At 38.3% G+C, this 14,217-nt stretch overlaps 1 protein-coding gene across 4 annotated transcripts; it reads right to left on the reverse strand.

Moving 5' to 3' along the window:
* Nucleotides 1–3,095: 3,095 nt before the first annotated feature.
* On the reverse strand, nt 3,096–13,457 carry LOC120073748 (shaggy-related protein kinase kappa). 4 transcript variants are annotated; one of them, XM_039026574.1, is made up of 13 exons: nt 13,258–13,456; nt 12,488–12,726; nt 12,206–12,298; nt 12,048–12,107; nt 11,684–11,956; nt 7,140–7,214; nt 6,172–6,228; nt 5,945–6,085; nt 5,818–5,868; nt 5,281–5,376; nt 4,411–4,494; nt 4,223–4,325; nt 3,096–3,496 (listed from the first exon to the last, which is right to left on the reverse strand). In XM_039026574.1, exons 2-13 carry the CDS (start codon nt 12,650–12,652, stop codon nt 3,408–3,410), a joined length of 1,287 nt encoding a protein of 428 aa, XP_038882502.1. In that variant the 5' UTR covers nt 12,653–12,726; nt 13,258–13,456; the 3' UTR covers nt 3,096–3,407. The 4 variants fall into 4 exon arrangements, with proteins under 4 accessions (XP_038882502.1, XP_038882503.1, XP_038882504.1 ...); XM_039026575.1 differs by lacking the exon at nt 12,048–12,107 and having other exon boundaries at nt 13,258–13,457; XM_039026576.1 differs by lacking the exon at nt 13,258–13,456 and having other exon boundaries at nt 12,206–12,293; nt 12,488–12,634.
* Nucleotides 13,458–14,217: the final 760 nt, after the last annotated feature.

Raw genomic sequence — 14,217 nt, forward strand, 5'->3', positions numbered from 1 at the left:
TCCCTCTCCGAGTTTTTGGGTGCACTGCCTTTGTCCATAGTCTGGCCCTAACCAAACTAAGTTTGCCCCTCGTGCTTAGAAATGTAGTTGGGTATCCCTTTCACCAGCGAGGTTATAAATGCTTCCACCATTCTTCCTGAAAATACGTCATCTCCATGGATGTAATGTTCTTTTAGGATAAACTTTTTTTCCCCATTAGTCATCTTCAGAGGGAGAGTACTAGTGAAGAGACTAACTGGTTCACATCTTCAGTCCCTACTGACCTTCCTGAACTCCTTTCTGAACCCATTCTGAGTGCCCATGACACTGTTCTACCCACTGAACAAGTCCCTTGGATAACTTACTACAAGAAGAATCTCAGAAAGGAAATGGTGTCCTCTACCGCTCCGCCAACTCCAGTCCATGAATCTAAACCAACACAAGCTCAAGGTACTACTGGCCCTGATAATATTAACTTGTGTGTTGAGGATGATATTGTTGATTTGGTAGAATGACAAGACTGACATGTTAGTTCCAGAGAATAACAGGGTTGCAACTAATGACGAGACTTCGACAGAAACACAAAAGGGTGAGACTCTATCTCAGGCTGAAAAATATAATTAAAATCCCATTACAGATGAGGAATTAGAAAAACCAAGGGGTTATGATATCTCTCTTGACATGCCCATTGCATTAAGAAAGGACACCAGGTCCTGCATTAAGTACCTCATATATAGCTTTCTGTATTATAGTAATCTGTCTTTTGAGTTCAAAGCGTTCACTATCAGCCTTGATATAGCAACAATATCGAAAAACATACATATGGCTATGGAAATTCCTGAGTAGAAAACTGTCGTCATGGAAGAAATGAGAGCTCTTGAAAAGAATAATATGTGGGTCCTTGTAGCTCTTTCTAAACGGCATAAAACAATTAGGTTCAAATGGGTGTTCCCTTTAAAGTATAAATCAGATGGAACTCTAGACAGGTATAGGGCCAGACTTGAGCAAAAGGGTTTACTCAAACTTATGGAATAGATTATTCTGAAACTTTCTCCCTTGTAGCGAAGTTAAACACAGCCCGAGTCCTTCTTTCTGTTGCAATTAATAAAGACTAACCTAAAAATGCATTTCTGAATGGTGAATTAGAAGAAGAGGTTTATATGAGCTTTCTCCCAGGCTTTGAAACTTAGTTTAATCATCAGGTTTGTAAACTCAGGAAGTTTTTGTATGGTTTGAAACAGTCCCTGAGAGCGTGGTTGGACATGTTTACTACCTTTGTTAAGTCCCACAGTTTCACTCAGGGACATTCTGATCACACGTTATTTACAAAAAGTTCAATATCTGGGAAAATTGTTGTTCTAATTGTGTATGTAGATGATATTGTCTTGTCAAGAGATGATACTGCTGAGATCACAAGGCTGAAAAAGAAAATTGTTTACGAGTTTGAGATCAAAGATCTAAGAAATCTAAAGTATTTCCTTGGAATGGAGGTGGCAATATCAAGGGAAGGGATCTCTGTCACACAACGAAAATGCACTTTTGACCTGTTAAAAGAAACAGGTATGACTAGATGTAGACCTGCTAACACTTCTATTGAATTCAATGTGAAATTGAGAGATTCTATTGACAAAGTTCCTGTTGGTAAAGAGAGGTATTAGCATCTAGTGGGAAAGTTGATTTACTTATCTCACACTAAACCAAATATTTCCTATGTTATTAATGTTGTTAGTCAGTTTATGCAGGCACCTTATGAAGAACATATGGAAGTTGTGAATCAGATTCTGAGATATTTGAAAAGTTCGGAGAGCAAAAGTCTGACGTTTAGGAAAACTGACGGGAAATGCATTGAGACTTATACCGTCTCTGATTGGGCAAGATTAGTTATTGACAGAAAGTCTACCTCTGGATACTGTACTTTTGTGTGGGGTAACCTAGTTACTTGGAGAAGTAAGAAGCAAAGTGTTGTTGCTAGAAGCAGTGTTGAAGCTGAATACGAAGCTATGAGTTTAGGAATCTATAAAGAAATATGGTTTAAGAAAGTTCTATTTGATCTTCACCAAGGCAGTGTTTTACCTATGAAGCTTTATTGTGATAATAAAACGGCTATAAGCATAGCCAATAATCCTATACAACATGATAGAACAAAACATATGGAGATTGATAGACACTTTATAAAAGAGAAACTGGACAATGGTAGTATCTGTAATCTGTATACTCCATCTAGTCAACAAGTTCTTGATGTTCTCACCAAAAGGTTACTCAGCCAAAAAAGTTTTGACTCGTGTTAGCAAGTTGGGTCTGATTGACATCTACGCTCCAACTTGAGTGGGAGTGTTAGAAATAAGAGGCTTTGTTGATAGTTTATAGCCCGAGGTTATTTTAATATTTTACTTTACCTTAGGTTTATTTCCTTAAGACTTACTAGAGCCTATAAATATGACTTCTCTTGTAATTTTCATTTTATGTTAAAATAATAAAAAGTGATTCTCTATCGTGGTTTTTTCTCCTTGTTTTAGGATGTAAACAAAGTGTTCTCTATTTTATATCTTTTAACAAAGACCATGCACCAATGTTGGTGCATCCAAACGAGTAGCTCTAACTGTCTTCTTCTTCTCTCCCTTTATTCAATTTGTATTGCAAAGCGAGATCAAAAGCGAGACCATGACAAAAAAGAGAGAGAGAGGAGAGCAATATGTGAGATAAAATGAAACGAGACGGCAAGAGTGAGAAAGCCTATTGCGCATGTGCGATGTTTGTTTTTTGTAATTTCACCCAAATTTGATGTTAGCAAATGATAGAAAAAACTTTATTTTCAAAAATGGGACAAATCTCTTTTCTTTTCCTCAACTTAGGTCATCCATACAACGAGACAATGGAAAAAATAATAATAATAAAAAAAAAAAAAAAAAAAAAAAAATAAAAAAAAAAAAAAAAAAAAAAACCAACCCAAATTCATTCATGTCCATAGACTTTGCTTCTACCTTTGGTTAAAATCCAAAAATTGAGCAGTAAAACAAAGAAAAGATAACAGCCATTAGAACTCTTCTTTTTCTTTCACGATCGAACCAAAATCTCTTGCATCTACTAAGGAGGAAAAAAAAAACAGGCAAAAGGAAGAAGACGAAATGGAAGGAACAATATTGAACAAGAGAGAAACCATTACAAGATGTAGAGGTACCATAAACCATATTATGGGTATTGATTGACTGAAAAATATACACCATAAATTATCTGTCTTTATTTTAAATACAAAAATATCTTCTTCAAGCAAACACAAAGCTTCAGATTTCTCAAATTGTTTACTGCTATAAGTCTGTTCTGAGAGAATGCACCCATCATATATATCGAGCAATGGTGGATTCAGGACGTTTAAGACTTGACTTGGAGCAGAGTGACAAGCAGCACCAATGGAGACCTCTCATCTGTAGCTAGGTATGCAAAGCCATGAACAAGTTCTGCTTACGAGCGTGCTCTGGGATGAGTCGATTAATGGTATCAGGTGGTATGCCAGCAAGCTCTGCCAAACAAAATAAACCCGAACCTCAGCATGAAAGGCGTGCATGAAAGTAAATAAAATTCATGTCTGATAGAAATAAACTCATCAAGATGTCAGAGATCTATAATCTACTGGTGACAGAAATTTTTTATGCACTAAAACTTGATAAACTCATCAAGATGCAGTATTGTTAGGCGTTGGTTTCCCATCCTTCACTTTCAGTGGATGCTAAATCAAGATCTACGGTTTTCAGTTTCGTTGGACATTTTAGAAGCTTATCCTCAGTTGTTTTGTTCTCTTGCGGTTATACATTAGCTTCCTGAGTTTTGTTTTGGAAGATTTCTTTGAGCCTTTCAAGATTAGTCCCTTCCTTAGTTTATTAGTTGTGACATCGTTTTGAGTTTCGTCTTTAGATTGTTTTAGTTTTTTGCAAAGATTTTCTGCTATGGCATAGAAGAGTTTGTTGTCTCATTTTTATAGATTTGAATCTTTCATCATTTTAATGAAAAGTTATGTTTCTTAAATTAAAAATAATAATAATAAATAGAAAAAAAAATTGATAAAAAGCATAACAGAATGCTGCACAATAGATACTTGAAATATAATTTCACTCCTCAAATGGTTTCATCCATAATGAACTGGTTAACGTAAATGATCAAGATACTCAGTCAATAATTGCACATGTAAAAGATCTCTGTAGCTCGGAGACAGATTAACACAAAGCAACAGGTAAAACTGGAAACTCACCCTGAGGTTTAAAATTAAATAATGGAGGAAGTGGCCGGCCATTAGGAAGGCGTGTATTTGGGTCCCTTAACTCATCAAAGAAGGGGTGGACACAAGCTTCCAACTGAAGTAAACCACAAAAAGATATTACAAGAAATGAATATTGCGTTACTCCCAATAAAAGTTAAAACAGCGGAAGCTGAGCTTACAGCAGTACACCGCAAATTCGGTGAATACTGGAAAAACCTGCATACAAGGTCCACGGCTTCAGGAGGTAGACGTTTCTGGAAAACCTGTCCATGAGTATGATATTCCAAATAAATCTCCATAGCAAGTCAATTCCTTTCCTTTTTCTCTCTTAGGTAAGGGTATTTTACAACAACAAAGTAGAGTACGAAGAAACAGCTGCAACTCTCTAAATATTAGAACGCCAATGTGAGATGAGCAAACAGTACGAGACATATTAACAGAATGCAGCACCAAACAAACAAACAAAAACCGCTGGAGAAAGAAGTGGATTGATGGTTTAGGACAAGGATGCAGACAATAGACAGGCCAAAAAACATGTTCAAGGAAAAACTACAAAATATCGTTCCTGGCATGCTCAAGTCTTTCCCCTGCAATTTATCCAATGTTCCAAAACTGCGACTACCCTCTTAAGTAATTAACTAATTCCATGCACAAGCTACTAGTCAAATTCCAAGTGCTTATATTAATGAAGAATAAACACTCAGGCCTCAGGCATTCAACATAATGATACCACTAGAAAGGATCCCCCAAAGATGGAACTTTTTGTGACTACTTAAACGAGCAGAGAACTATGAGTATAGCGGCTGAGGAAGGGATGATCCATCATTACTCCATCGGAGATACTAAGTAAAAGTTATTTAAGATTCAATAAATTACACTTGAAGATCCAAAATGTTAAAGCAATACTGTATCCAACGATGAATCAAGACATAATAGTAGCATGCCTCTTTCAAATAGCCGCCTTTATTTGGAAATAGATGCAAATCTCTTGAAGCTAAATATAAAATTACATTGACAGCATTTAGAAGAGAAAGGAAACATGGGCTTGCCTTATGCCAGGGATGAGGCTTAATCTGTGGGAACTTGAACTCAGTGTAGTTTGGATTCATGCATTTTATTTCTTCTCTGGTTGGAGTCCCCAAAACCTGTGTACGTGATTGAAATGGTAAGTTAAACGAGATTTTGTAAATGAGATCAGTCTCCAACTGCAGACATAAATAACAGGCAGGTATCTCATTTGATAACATTGAACCATAATGTCAAAATTTTCAGCTATGTTTGCCAAAAGTACAAGGTTAATTAAAAACAAATGAACTCGATAAATGATCAAATCATAAGAACTACAGGAAACCTATCCAAACATGAACTCTAAGACAATATCATCCAATCTATTAGTTAAGAGCACTCCCTAATTCTCCTAATCAACAATACAGATTACATATGTTATACCAAGTTGTACAAAAGATAATTTTACAAACTTGAATGCTATAACTAACCTGCCAAGACCAATTGACACTTGAACGTAGAATGTGAAAAGGAAAAAATGAAAAAGAATTAAAAGTGAGAAAATAAATAGATAGACCCACCTTGATAATCTCAACTAGTTGGTCAACTCCACTTTCACCAGGAAAAAGGGGCTGAAAAAGTTAACAGAATTATCAGTATCATGAATAAAACAGGCGCAAGATTCATATAGTTAATCTAGTAGACCACCTTTCCCAGAAGTAGCTCAGCCATCACACATCCTGTCGACCATATATCAATTGCAGTAGTGTACTCAGTGGCACCAAATATGAGTTCTGGGGCACGATAGTATCTTGAGCAGATGTATGAAACATTAGGTTCACCTTTCACCTGAAAAAATGGCAAACAAAATTAAATAAATTCAGAAGAAAAAGACAACATCCCTCCCCTCCATTAAGAGTTCAAAAACTACTTACTAGGACTTTAGCACTCCCAAAGTCGCAAAGTTTGAGCTGATGTGTATGTGGATTCACCTGGAAATGAAAAGCTCATCTTGAGGCATCACTCAAAAATAGTTTGGTAAATTTGTAATCCATTTCTTCTTTCCTTTTAGTTTCATTTAGTTAAAGCTAAAAGAATAAAATAAATAATGGACACAAAAACATGTGAATCCATTCTACTAACAAATCCATTAATCCTAATATCCCAATCAGCCAATCAAATACTTGTGAAATTTGTATATAGGTGAACATATAGACACTAAAGACTTGAAGCCAAATTATATGGCTGACCAGAATTTATTACAAGAGCCAGCTCCTTGTATGGGAAGTAACAGTCAAAAGATCAGAACAAAATTTGTGCTGATAGCAATAGCCAATAGCATTGGGATGCATCCGATAGAGCCTTCCACTTTAAGTCAAGTTAACCACCAAACAAAATCTTCTCATATTTATAAATAATGTGTACAACTAATTCAATAGTAACGTAGAAATTTTTCAGTACCAAAACTCAGAGCACTGAAAAGTGATAACCCATGCAATTCTCAAAAAATTTTAAAAAAAAATTAAAAAAAAAAACACACTTAAATTTCAGAAAAATTTAAATTTGCACCATGTTTCATTTCTCGTGTTAGATGTTTCTGGAAAACAAAATAATAATTCCATTATAAAATTAAAAGAGATGAAAAGCTGGCAAGAAGGCTACCTCAAAAGGCAGAAAAAGTAAATGTGTAAAATACAGGAATATCATCTCAAAGACCTAGCCACGAGATCCCAAAATGGTGCGAGAAAAGCTCTAAACACCACATTAGATGGTTCTTTTTTTTTCCCCCTTAAGGTGACATAACATGAAAACAAGTAAACATGAATCGAACTATATCATAGCTTATAAAACATTATACAAAGTCTCAAATGTAAACCTCAAACTTGTGAGGGAAGAATCTTACAAGTAAGTTTTGAGGTTTGATATCCCGGTGACAGATACCAATGCAATTATGTATGTAAGCCAGTGCCCTACATATCTGCACCGTAAAAGAGGAATGATCATGAGTCTCTAATAGCAAAATTACCAAACTATAAAATCCACATAATGTTGATCTAGAACCAAAATGCTGCTTGTTATTAACTTATAACATTGTTACATGCAAAAACATATGCTTAGAGCCTAGAAGCCCAAAACATAAGCAAAACCTTCAATAGTAAGTGATACAAATAATTCGACAAGAAAATGGAACAAGAGCCCTTCCACTAAGAGGAGTGTAAATATGATCATTGTCTATACTATGGAGACATGATGCAGAGTGTAACGGTCATGCTTGTCCAGGGCCTGTTGCCCATGGCCGCATGCCCAATCCAACCCCCTTCTAGCATACTTTCATATCCTGTATTGTATTAGTTTAGTTAGCTTGCTTTCTTTACATTTTCATTGTAAGTGACCACTCGCACTTTTGCATATGCAAGGGTGCCAGTTGGCTTTTTGTTCAGAATGCACTATATGGGGATAAGACTAACCATCATTTCCTCATACCCGGAGTAGTACTCTATAAAGCCGTTGTTGTTTGCTTATTGCTTTCTAGTCTACTACAATCTTTCTTTCTTTAATACACACTCTCAAATCTTCTTACGAAAACTTTTCTCTTAAACCCGTTTTCTAAAACCATTTTCCCTCAACGGGATTGGAGGTTGCAAGAGGCACTCGGTGTGCCATCGGCAGTCCGTATTCGAGTTGGCTGGCTTGTTCGTGAGCGGGAACAAGTGCCGCACAATGCTAAGAGAAGCTTCCGAAAGAGCGATTGTGACAGTTGGTATCAGAGCCAAATTGGCTTATAGAGGGAAGAATCAGTGATCATGTCGGCAACGAAGAACCTGAACAAGTCCCATGTGACAGATTGGTAGAGATGGAAGAACAAATGCTCTACCTGAGAGAGGTCCAGATAATGTTCGTTTCCTTGAGACTCGGCTACAAGAAGTTGCCGAGAAAGCCGATGGAATTTGATGGGTGGTAGGCGCCTAGACGGATTACCCGTCAGAGAATTGATGATGAGGGTAAGGACCCTCGAGGCCAAAACAGTCGGTCCGGCAGGCTTTGAACGAGGCGATAGCTCCTCGGGCTCTGTTGCCCACATAGAGGAGCGTGTCGAAGAGCTGGACAGCTCCCAAAAAGCAATACTTCAGATGGTAACCGATTTATCTGAAGACTTTCGATCGCCCTGGATGTCGTCAGAGCCGAGATAGCGGATGTGAGTGCTAGGGTGAATCTCACCATCCGAGCGGTAGGGAACCAAACCCCACCTGGGGGAGCAATGGCAATGAGCCGAATAAAAAATCCCAGAACCGAAACCCTTCTGTGGGGTGCGAGAAGCGAAAGCCCTGGAAATTTATCTTCGACTTGAGCAATACTTCAAGGCGACGAACACAGTGACTGAAGAGTCGAAAGTCACAATAGCAACGATGCATCTAGTTGAAGATGCGAAACTGTGGTGGAGATCACGGTTTACAGACATACAGGAAGGACGCTGCACTTATTGATACTTGGGATAGATTGAAACAAGAACTTCGTTCGCAGTTCTTCCCTGAAAACGTCGAAATCTTGGCTCGACGAAAACTCCGAGAGCTAAAGCAAACAAGTAACATCAGGGACTACGTAAAACAGTTTGCAGGACTCATGTTGGACATACAGATATGTCCGAAAAAGACAAGGTCTTTTGCTTTGTGGAGGGGCTGAAACGTGGGCGAAAGCAAAACTATACGAACAAAGAGTACAGAATCTCCCCTCTGCCTATGCGGCAGCTGACGACTATACGACCTTAGTACTGACTCACAAGATGTGAGGAAGCAATCAACTTCCTCAAATGAGGAAAACAGAAACAGCCATTCCAGCCTCCCAGGCCTGGAGGAGGAGACAAGAAACAGGGGGGACCGTAAATCATCTCAACCGAGATAGGAAAACAACTGGCGGGGACCGCCACAACAGCATAACAATTACAATCGCCCCTGTCTTGTTTCATATGTAGAGGGCCACACAGGGCGCGTGAATGTCCAAATCAAACTGCGTTCAATGCTTTCAAGCCACATTAGCCTCTACCTCCGAGACGAGGCTGAACTAGAGGAGACGGTAACCGAGCAGCGGCAAAAAATTGAGAATCCCAGGATGGGGGCATTGAAATTCCTGTCTGCACTTCAGAAGAATATGGGAAAGGCGACGGAGCCACTAGAGAAAGGTCTCATGTATGTGGACGCTTGGGTCAACCAAAGATCGGCCAAAACACTATGGTTGACTTTGGGGCTACCCATAACTTCATGCGGGAAACAGAAGCTCGCCGCCTGAACTTGAACTGGGGATGGAATTCCTACTTGAACATAAAGTCATACCAGTGGCCCTCGCCAAATGTTTAGTCATTACGGATCTACACCGACTGTAGTCCAAGCCAGTATCAAGCGGCCAAATGGGGTGAGAATATCTCAGCCCTCCAATTGAAGAGGGGCCCGGCCACGACGAACCCACGTTCATGACCATCCAATAGAATCGGTTGAGTCCACCGAAGAGGAGATCCCAAGAGACGATCTATTTGTCTTGGAAGAGTATCGGGACGTCATGCCGAAAAGCTTGCCCAAGCCTTACCCCACGAAGGGGGATTGACCATGAGGTTGAGTTGTTGCCAGGGGCAAAGCCGCCTGCCAGGAAGGCATATTCAGATGGCCCCGCCAGAATTGGCTGAGCGTCGAAACAGTCAGACGAGTTGTTTAGGTATGGTTCAGCTCAGCTTCAATAGCCAGCAGAGTTCCGCAGATCGAAAGGCGGCCCTCGAAGTGTGCGGCAGACAGCCACTCAGGCCACTTGGTGGACCACCCTTATCAGGCAAAAGTCCTCAGGCACATAAATCACTAAAAGAGTGGAGCAAAACCCTGAGATAGCTCGCGCCTACCTAGAAGAGCATCAAGGAGGGTGAAGAAATGGGCTAGTAAGAAGCAGAGGGCCTTGAGTTTCAAGCTGGGGACAAGGTCCTGATCAAGCTACGACCGGAACAGATTTCGTTTCCGAGGCCAGGAAGACCAACAGCTAGCAAGGAAATATGAAGGTCCAGTGGAGGTAATTGAGAAGGTCGGGAGAACCTCATATAGAGTTCAGTTACCCTCATGGATGAAGATTCATCCTGTCATCTGTGTGGAGTCCTGAAGCCCTATCATCCGAACCCGAGGATGGACAGCGGATCATGCCAAGGCGCCCACTGGCCACGACGAAGAGTTCTGATGAGAAAGAAGTTGCACAAATCCTAGGTAAACGTACGCGCCGTAGTGGAAGACCCAGACGAGAACTGACAGAGTTCTTAGTGAAATGAAGGATCTCCCCGACGAAGAGATCAGTTGGGAGCGGGCCGAAGACTTGAAGAATGTAGCTCCGGCCATCGCAGGTTTTGAACAAGGTCGGTTGACGGGGACGTCAACCAATTAAGGGGGGAGAATGTAACGGTCATGCTTGTCCAGGGCCTGTTGCCCATGGCCGCATGCCCAATCCAACCCCTTCTAGCATACTTTCATATCCTGTATTTGTATTAGTTTAGTTAGCTTGCTTTCTTTACATTTTCATTGTAAGTGACCACTCGCACTTTTGCATATGCAAGGGCGCCAGTTGGCTTTTGTTCAGAATGCACTATATGGATAAGACTAACCATATTTCCTCATACCCGGAGTAGTACTCTATAAAGCCGTTGTTGTTGCTTATTGCTTTCTAGTCTACTACAATCTTTCTTTTTTTATACACACTCTCAAATCTTCTTACGAAAACCTTTTCTCTAAACCGTTTTCTAAACCATTTTCCCTCAAACGGGATTGGAGGTTTGCAAGAGGCACTCGGTGTGCCATCGGCAGTCCGTATTCGAGTTGGCTGGCTTGTTCGTGAGCGGAACAAGTGCCGCACAATCGCTAAGAGAAGCTTCCGAAAGAGCGATTGTGACATAGAGCGGCCACTATAACAGAACTAACCAAAATTGTTCCAAATTCGGTCCCCATTCTTTAGTGCAGTCCATTGTTTTTTTTTTTTTTTTTTTTTGGGACTTGGTTTTTCATATACCTTGTACTCATTCATTTTTTCTCGATGAGAGTGGTTATTTATTAAATATTTATGTATGTATAAGAGTGTGTGTGTGTGTATATATATATATATGTTTTCCAAATTTTACAATTGCAATTCACAACTATCATACCTCATACTTTCATTCATGAAATCATATTATCTATTAAATCTACTACAAAATGGAACAGAGCCCTCCACTAAGAGGAGTGTAATTATGGTTATTGCCTAAATTATTACAGAACTAACCAAAATTGTTCCTTGGTCCCCTATTCTTTGGTGGGGTCCCTTTGGTTTTTTTGTGGGCTTGGCTTCTTGTACCTCCTAGGTCATGAAATCGTATTGTGCAAATTCTCTTGTAGTTGTGAATACCACAAGAGCAAAAAATCAATTCTACTACAATTATTGTCAATTAAATACCTGATAGGTATAAAGTTTAACATAGATTAAGGGCATTCGCTGACTGATCCTGCTGTAGTTCCTTGCCATACGGTTGACAGTTTCGGGAACAAATTCAAGCACAAGGTTCAAATAGAGCTCCTCTTTGTCTGTTGTTGAAAAGAAACAATGCTTTAGGGAAACAATATTCGGGTGATCCAACATTTGCATAATCTGCAGCTCCCTATTCTTGTATCGCTTGTCTTGAAGAACCTTCTTGATTGCAACAATTTCTCCAGTTTCTCTACATTTTGCCTATCAAAAGTGACCAGGTTAACTCAATCTTTCAACTACGAAATCACATGGAGGAAACATAGAATAAGCATTACATACCACTAATACTTACTTGATAAACAACACCAAAAGAACCAGTTCCAACTACATGTTCTGTAATATAACTGATAGACTGGCATACCAACGTAAAGCACATGTCATAGAACAATTAAGACACTGTCATCAATGATCAAATAATCAAATGCTACTTGTAACATTTTTGCCTCAAACCTGCTTAGATTGACCATTTCGACCACCGATGGTGGTTCTTATCACATGCCCTGCTTCAGCACCCACTCCATCAATGATGTCTGGCTCACTATCCTACAGGAATGAAATCATAAAGATGCCAAAAGAAAAATGGGGAAGTAAAGGTGCAGTGCTGTCATCTAGAATAAATAAATTGGCTAAAGCTTCCGCTGACTAATATAAGAGATTGCAAAAGTTTCATTAAACTGTCAAAAAAAAAAAATTGAGGTAGAAAATATAAAAAACCAAAATCCAATAACTTACTCGGTCCTCATCAGTATCTGTCTTATCCCTCAGTCTCATCTCAAGCATCTCTCTCCCAAGCCAGTCCACTGAACTAGATGAACCCTTGAAGCCATTGATAGACCTAGAACTACCAACTCCCCCATTTCCTAGGGTTGCAGACGCCATTATATTGTCTCTGTTCATTAGGAGTACTAGTATTAATTACCATCACGCGTCTTTGTACTCCTGCACTCCACAAAACCTGAGCACCAAGGTTTCTATTGAAATGAACAAGAAAAGGACAATTAGCGAAAAAGACGATGAAAAAAGCCCAAGAAAATATAAAAATGGTAACAGATCGAAGGAGATAAATTCCAGAGATATAAAAAATACGATTGCGATGCTCTGACAAAAATAGATTATGCTATTTAGTAAAGAAGGCAAACGAGATTCCTCCATTATAGTTCGTTTTCTTTTGAACACCGAAAATGGGTTTTTATAACAATCACAATCAGAATCAGAATGCGAATAAAGTATTCAAGCATGATCTACCTACAGACTCAACCAATAAAGCAAACATCCTCGGTCGGATCTAAACTTCAATCACATAGCTTTCACTTGCAAAACAAAACCCAAAATTCAATTTCAAAATACAGGATGAATAAAGAACGGCAATAAGACAAAAACGTACAACCAATCCAATTGAGTTGGAATAGAATCGGCAAGGAACGAGCTGAATTAGGTGAATGAACCCTAAAAACGGTGAGAGAATCGTAAATTGAAGCAGATCGCTAAGAAAGCATATTAACCTGGGAGGATTTTGGCGGCGATACAAAGCAATGGTGGTTCATCATAAGCTCCCGATGAGAGAATTTGGTGGGTGATTATTGTATGGCTATGGGTCTGCTTTGTATTTTATGGAGTTTCCATGGTGGGGGAGTGGAGGTTGGATTTTCTCAGTTAGCGTGAAGTGTAGTAAAGTAGGGGAGAGAGTCTGTAGAGCTTTGCGATTCCGTAAAATAAAAAGAAGATTTGAAAAATAAAAATCAAAACAATTAAAAAAAAAAAAAAAAACAAAATACGTTTTTTTTTAGTTTAAAAAATAGTTATCAGATTAAAATTAAAATGGTGATGTTAGGAACTTCAGACTTTAAGATTGATATTATAGTCATGTTTGATGAGATTAACAATTTATGCTCAATTTCGCCCTTAGAGATATTTTAGGAAAACAATTGAATTAAGAAATTAACAATTTATGCTTTTTAAACGATAACATATTTATTACTTATATTATATTTACATTAGTAATATTTTAGTTTTTTTTTACTTTTATGAATTTTCTTACAACATAATAGAAATATCGTTTCACTTCTTACGTTGATGTTGAATTTATAAAAATATAGAAATATCAGCATATCGATATAATTTTTTTAATATGCGTATAGGTAGAAATTTAATCCTATTGTGTTAATTTGATATATAAATTAAAATTACAGTATTGTTATTTCTTTTAGTTTAAGAATTTAAATTTCTGGTGGAATTTTTATTTTTATTATTGTTTTTTTCATGTGAATTTTTGTTTTTCTTAGTCTTTAATGGATGGATATTATTAAGAAAAATATTTGGGTATTGTCTGCACAAATGTGCATTTGTCCAATATAATCGTTTTATGTGACAAATTTGTTCAAAAAGTAAATTTAATTACTTTAACTTTTTTATGTGTAAAAGTGAGGATACATGTGATTAGGTGGAATCTAAACTATATTGAA

Source organism: Benincasa hispida, chromosome 3, assembly GCF_009727055.1.
Source record: "Benincasa hispida cultivar B227 chromosome 3, ASM972705v1, whole genome shotgun sequence".
In the NCBI taxonomy this organism is placed as follows: domain Eukaryota; kingdom Viridiplantae; phylum Streptophyta; class Magnoliopsida; order Cucurbitales; family Cucurbitaceae; genus Benincasa; species Benincasa hispida.

Coding starts and splice junctions, on each gene's coding strand:
- LOC120073748 (XM_039026574.1), bottom strand. CDS start 12,652: ATGAACAGAGACAATATAATGGCGTCTGCAACCCTAGGAAATGGGGGA. Junction 11,957..12,047: donor CTTTTGGTGTTGTTTATCAA/GTAAGTATTAGT, acceptor CACTTTTGATAG/GCAAAATGTAGAGAAACTGG. Junction 4,326..4,410: donor CGAATTTGCGGTGTACTGCT/GTAAGCTCAGCT, acceptor GGTTTACTTCAG/TTGGAAGCTTGTGTCCACCC.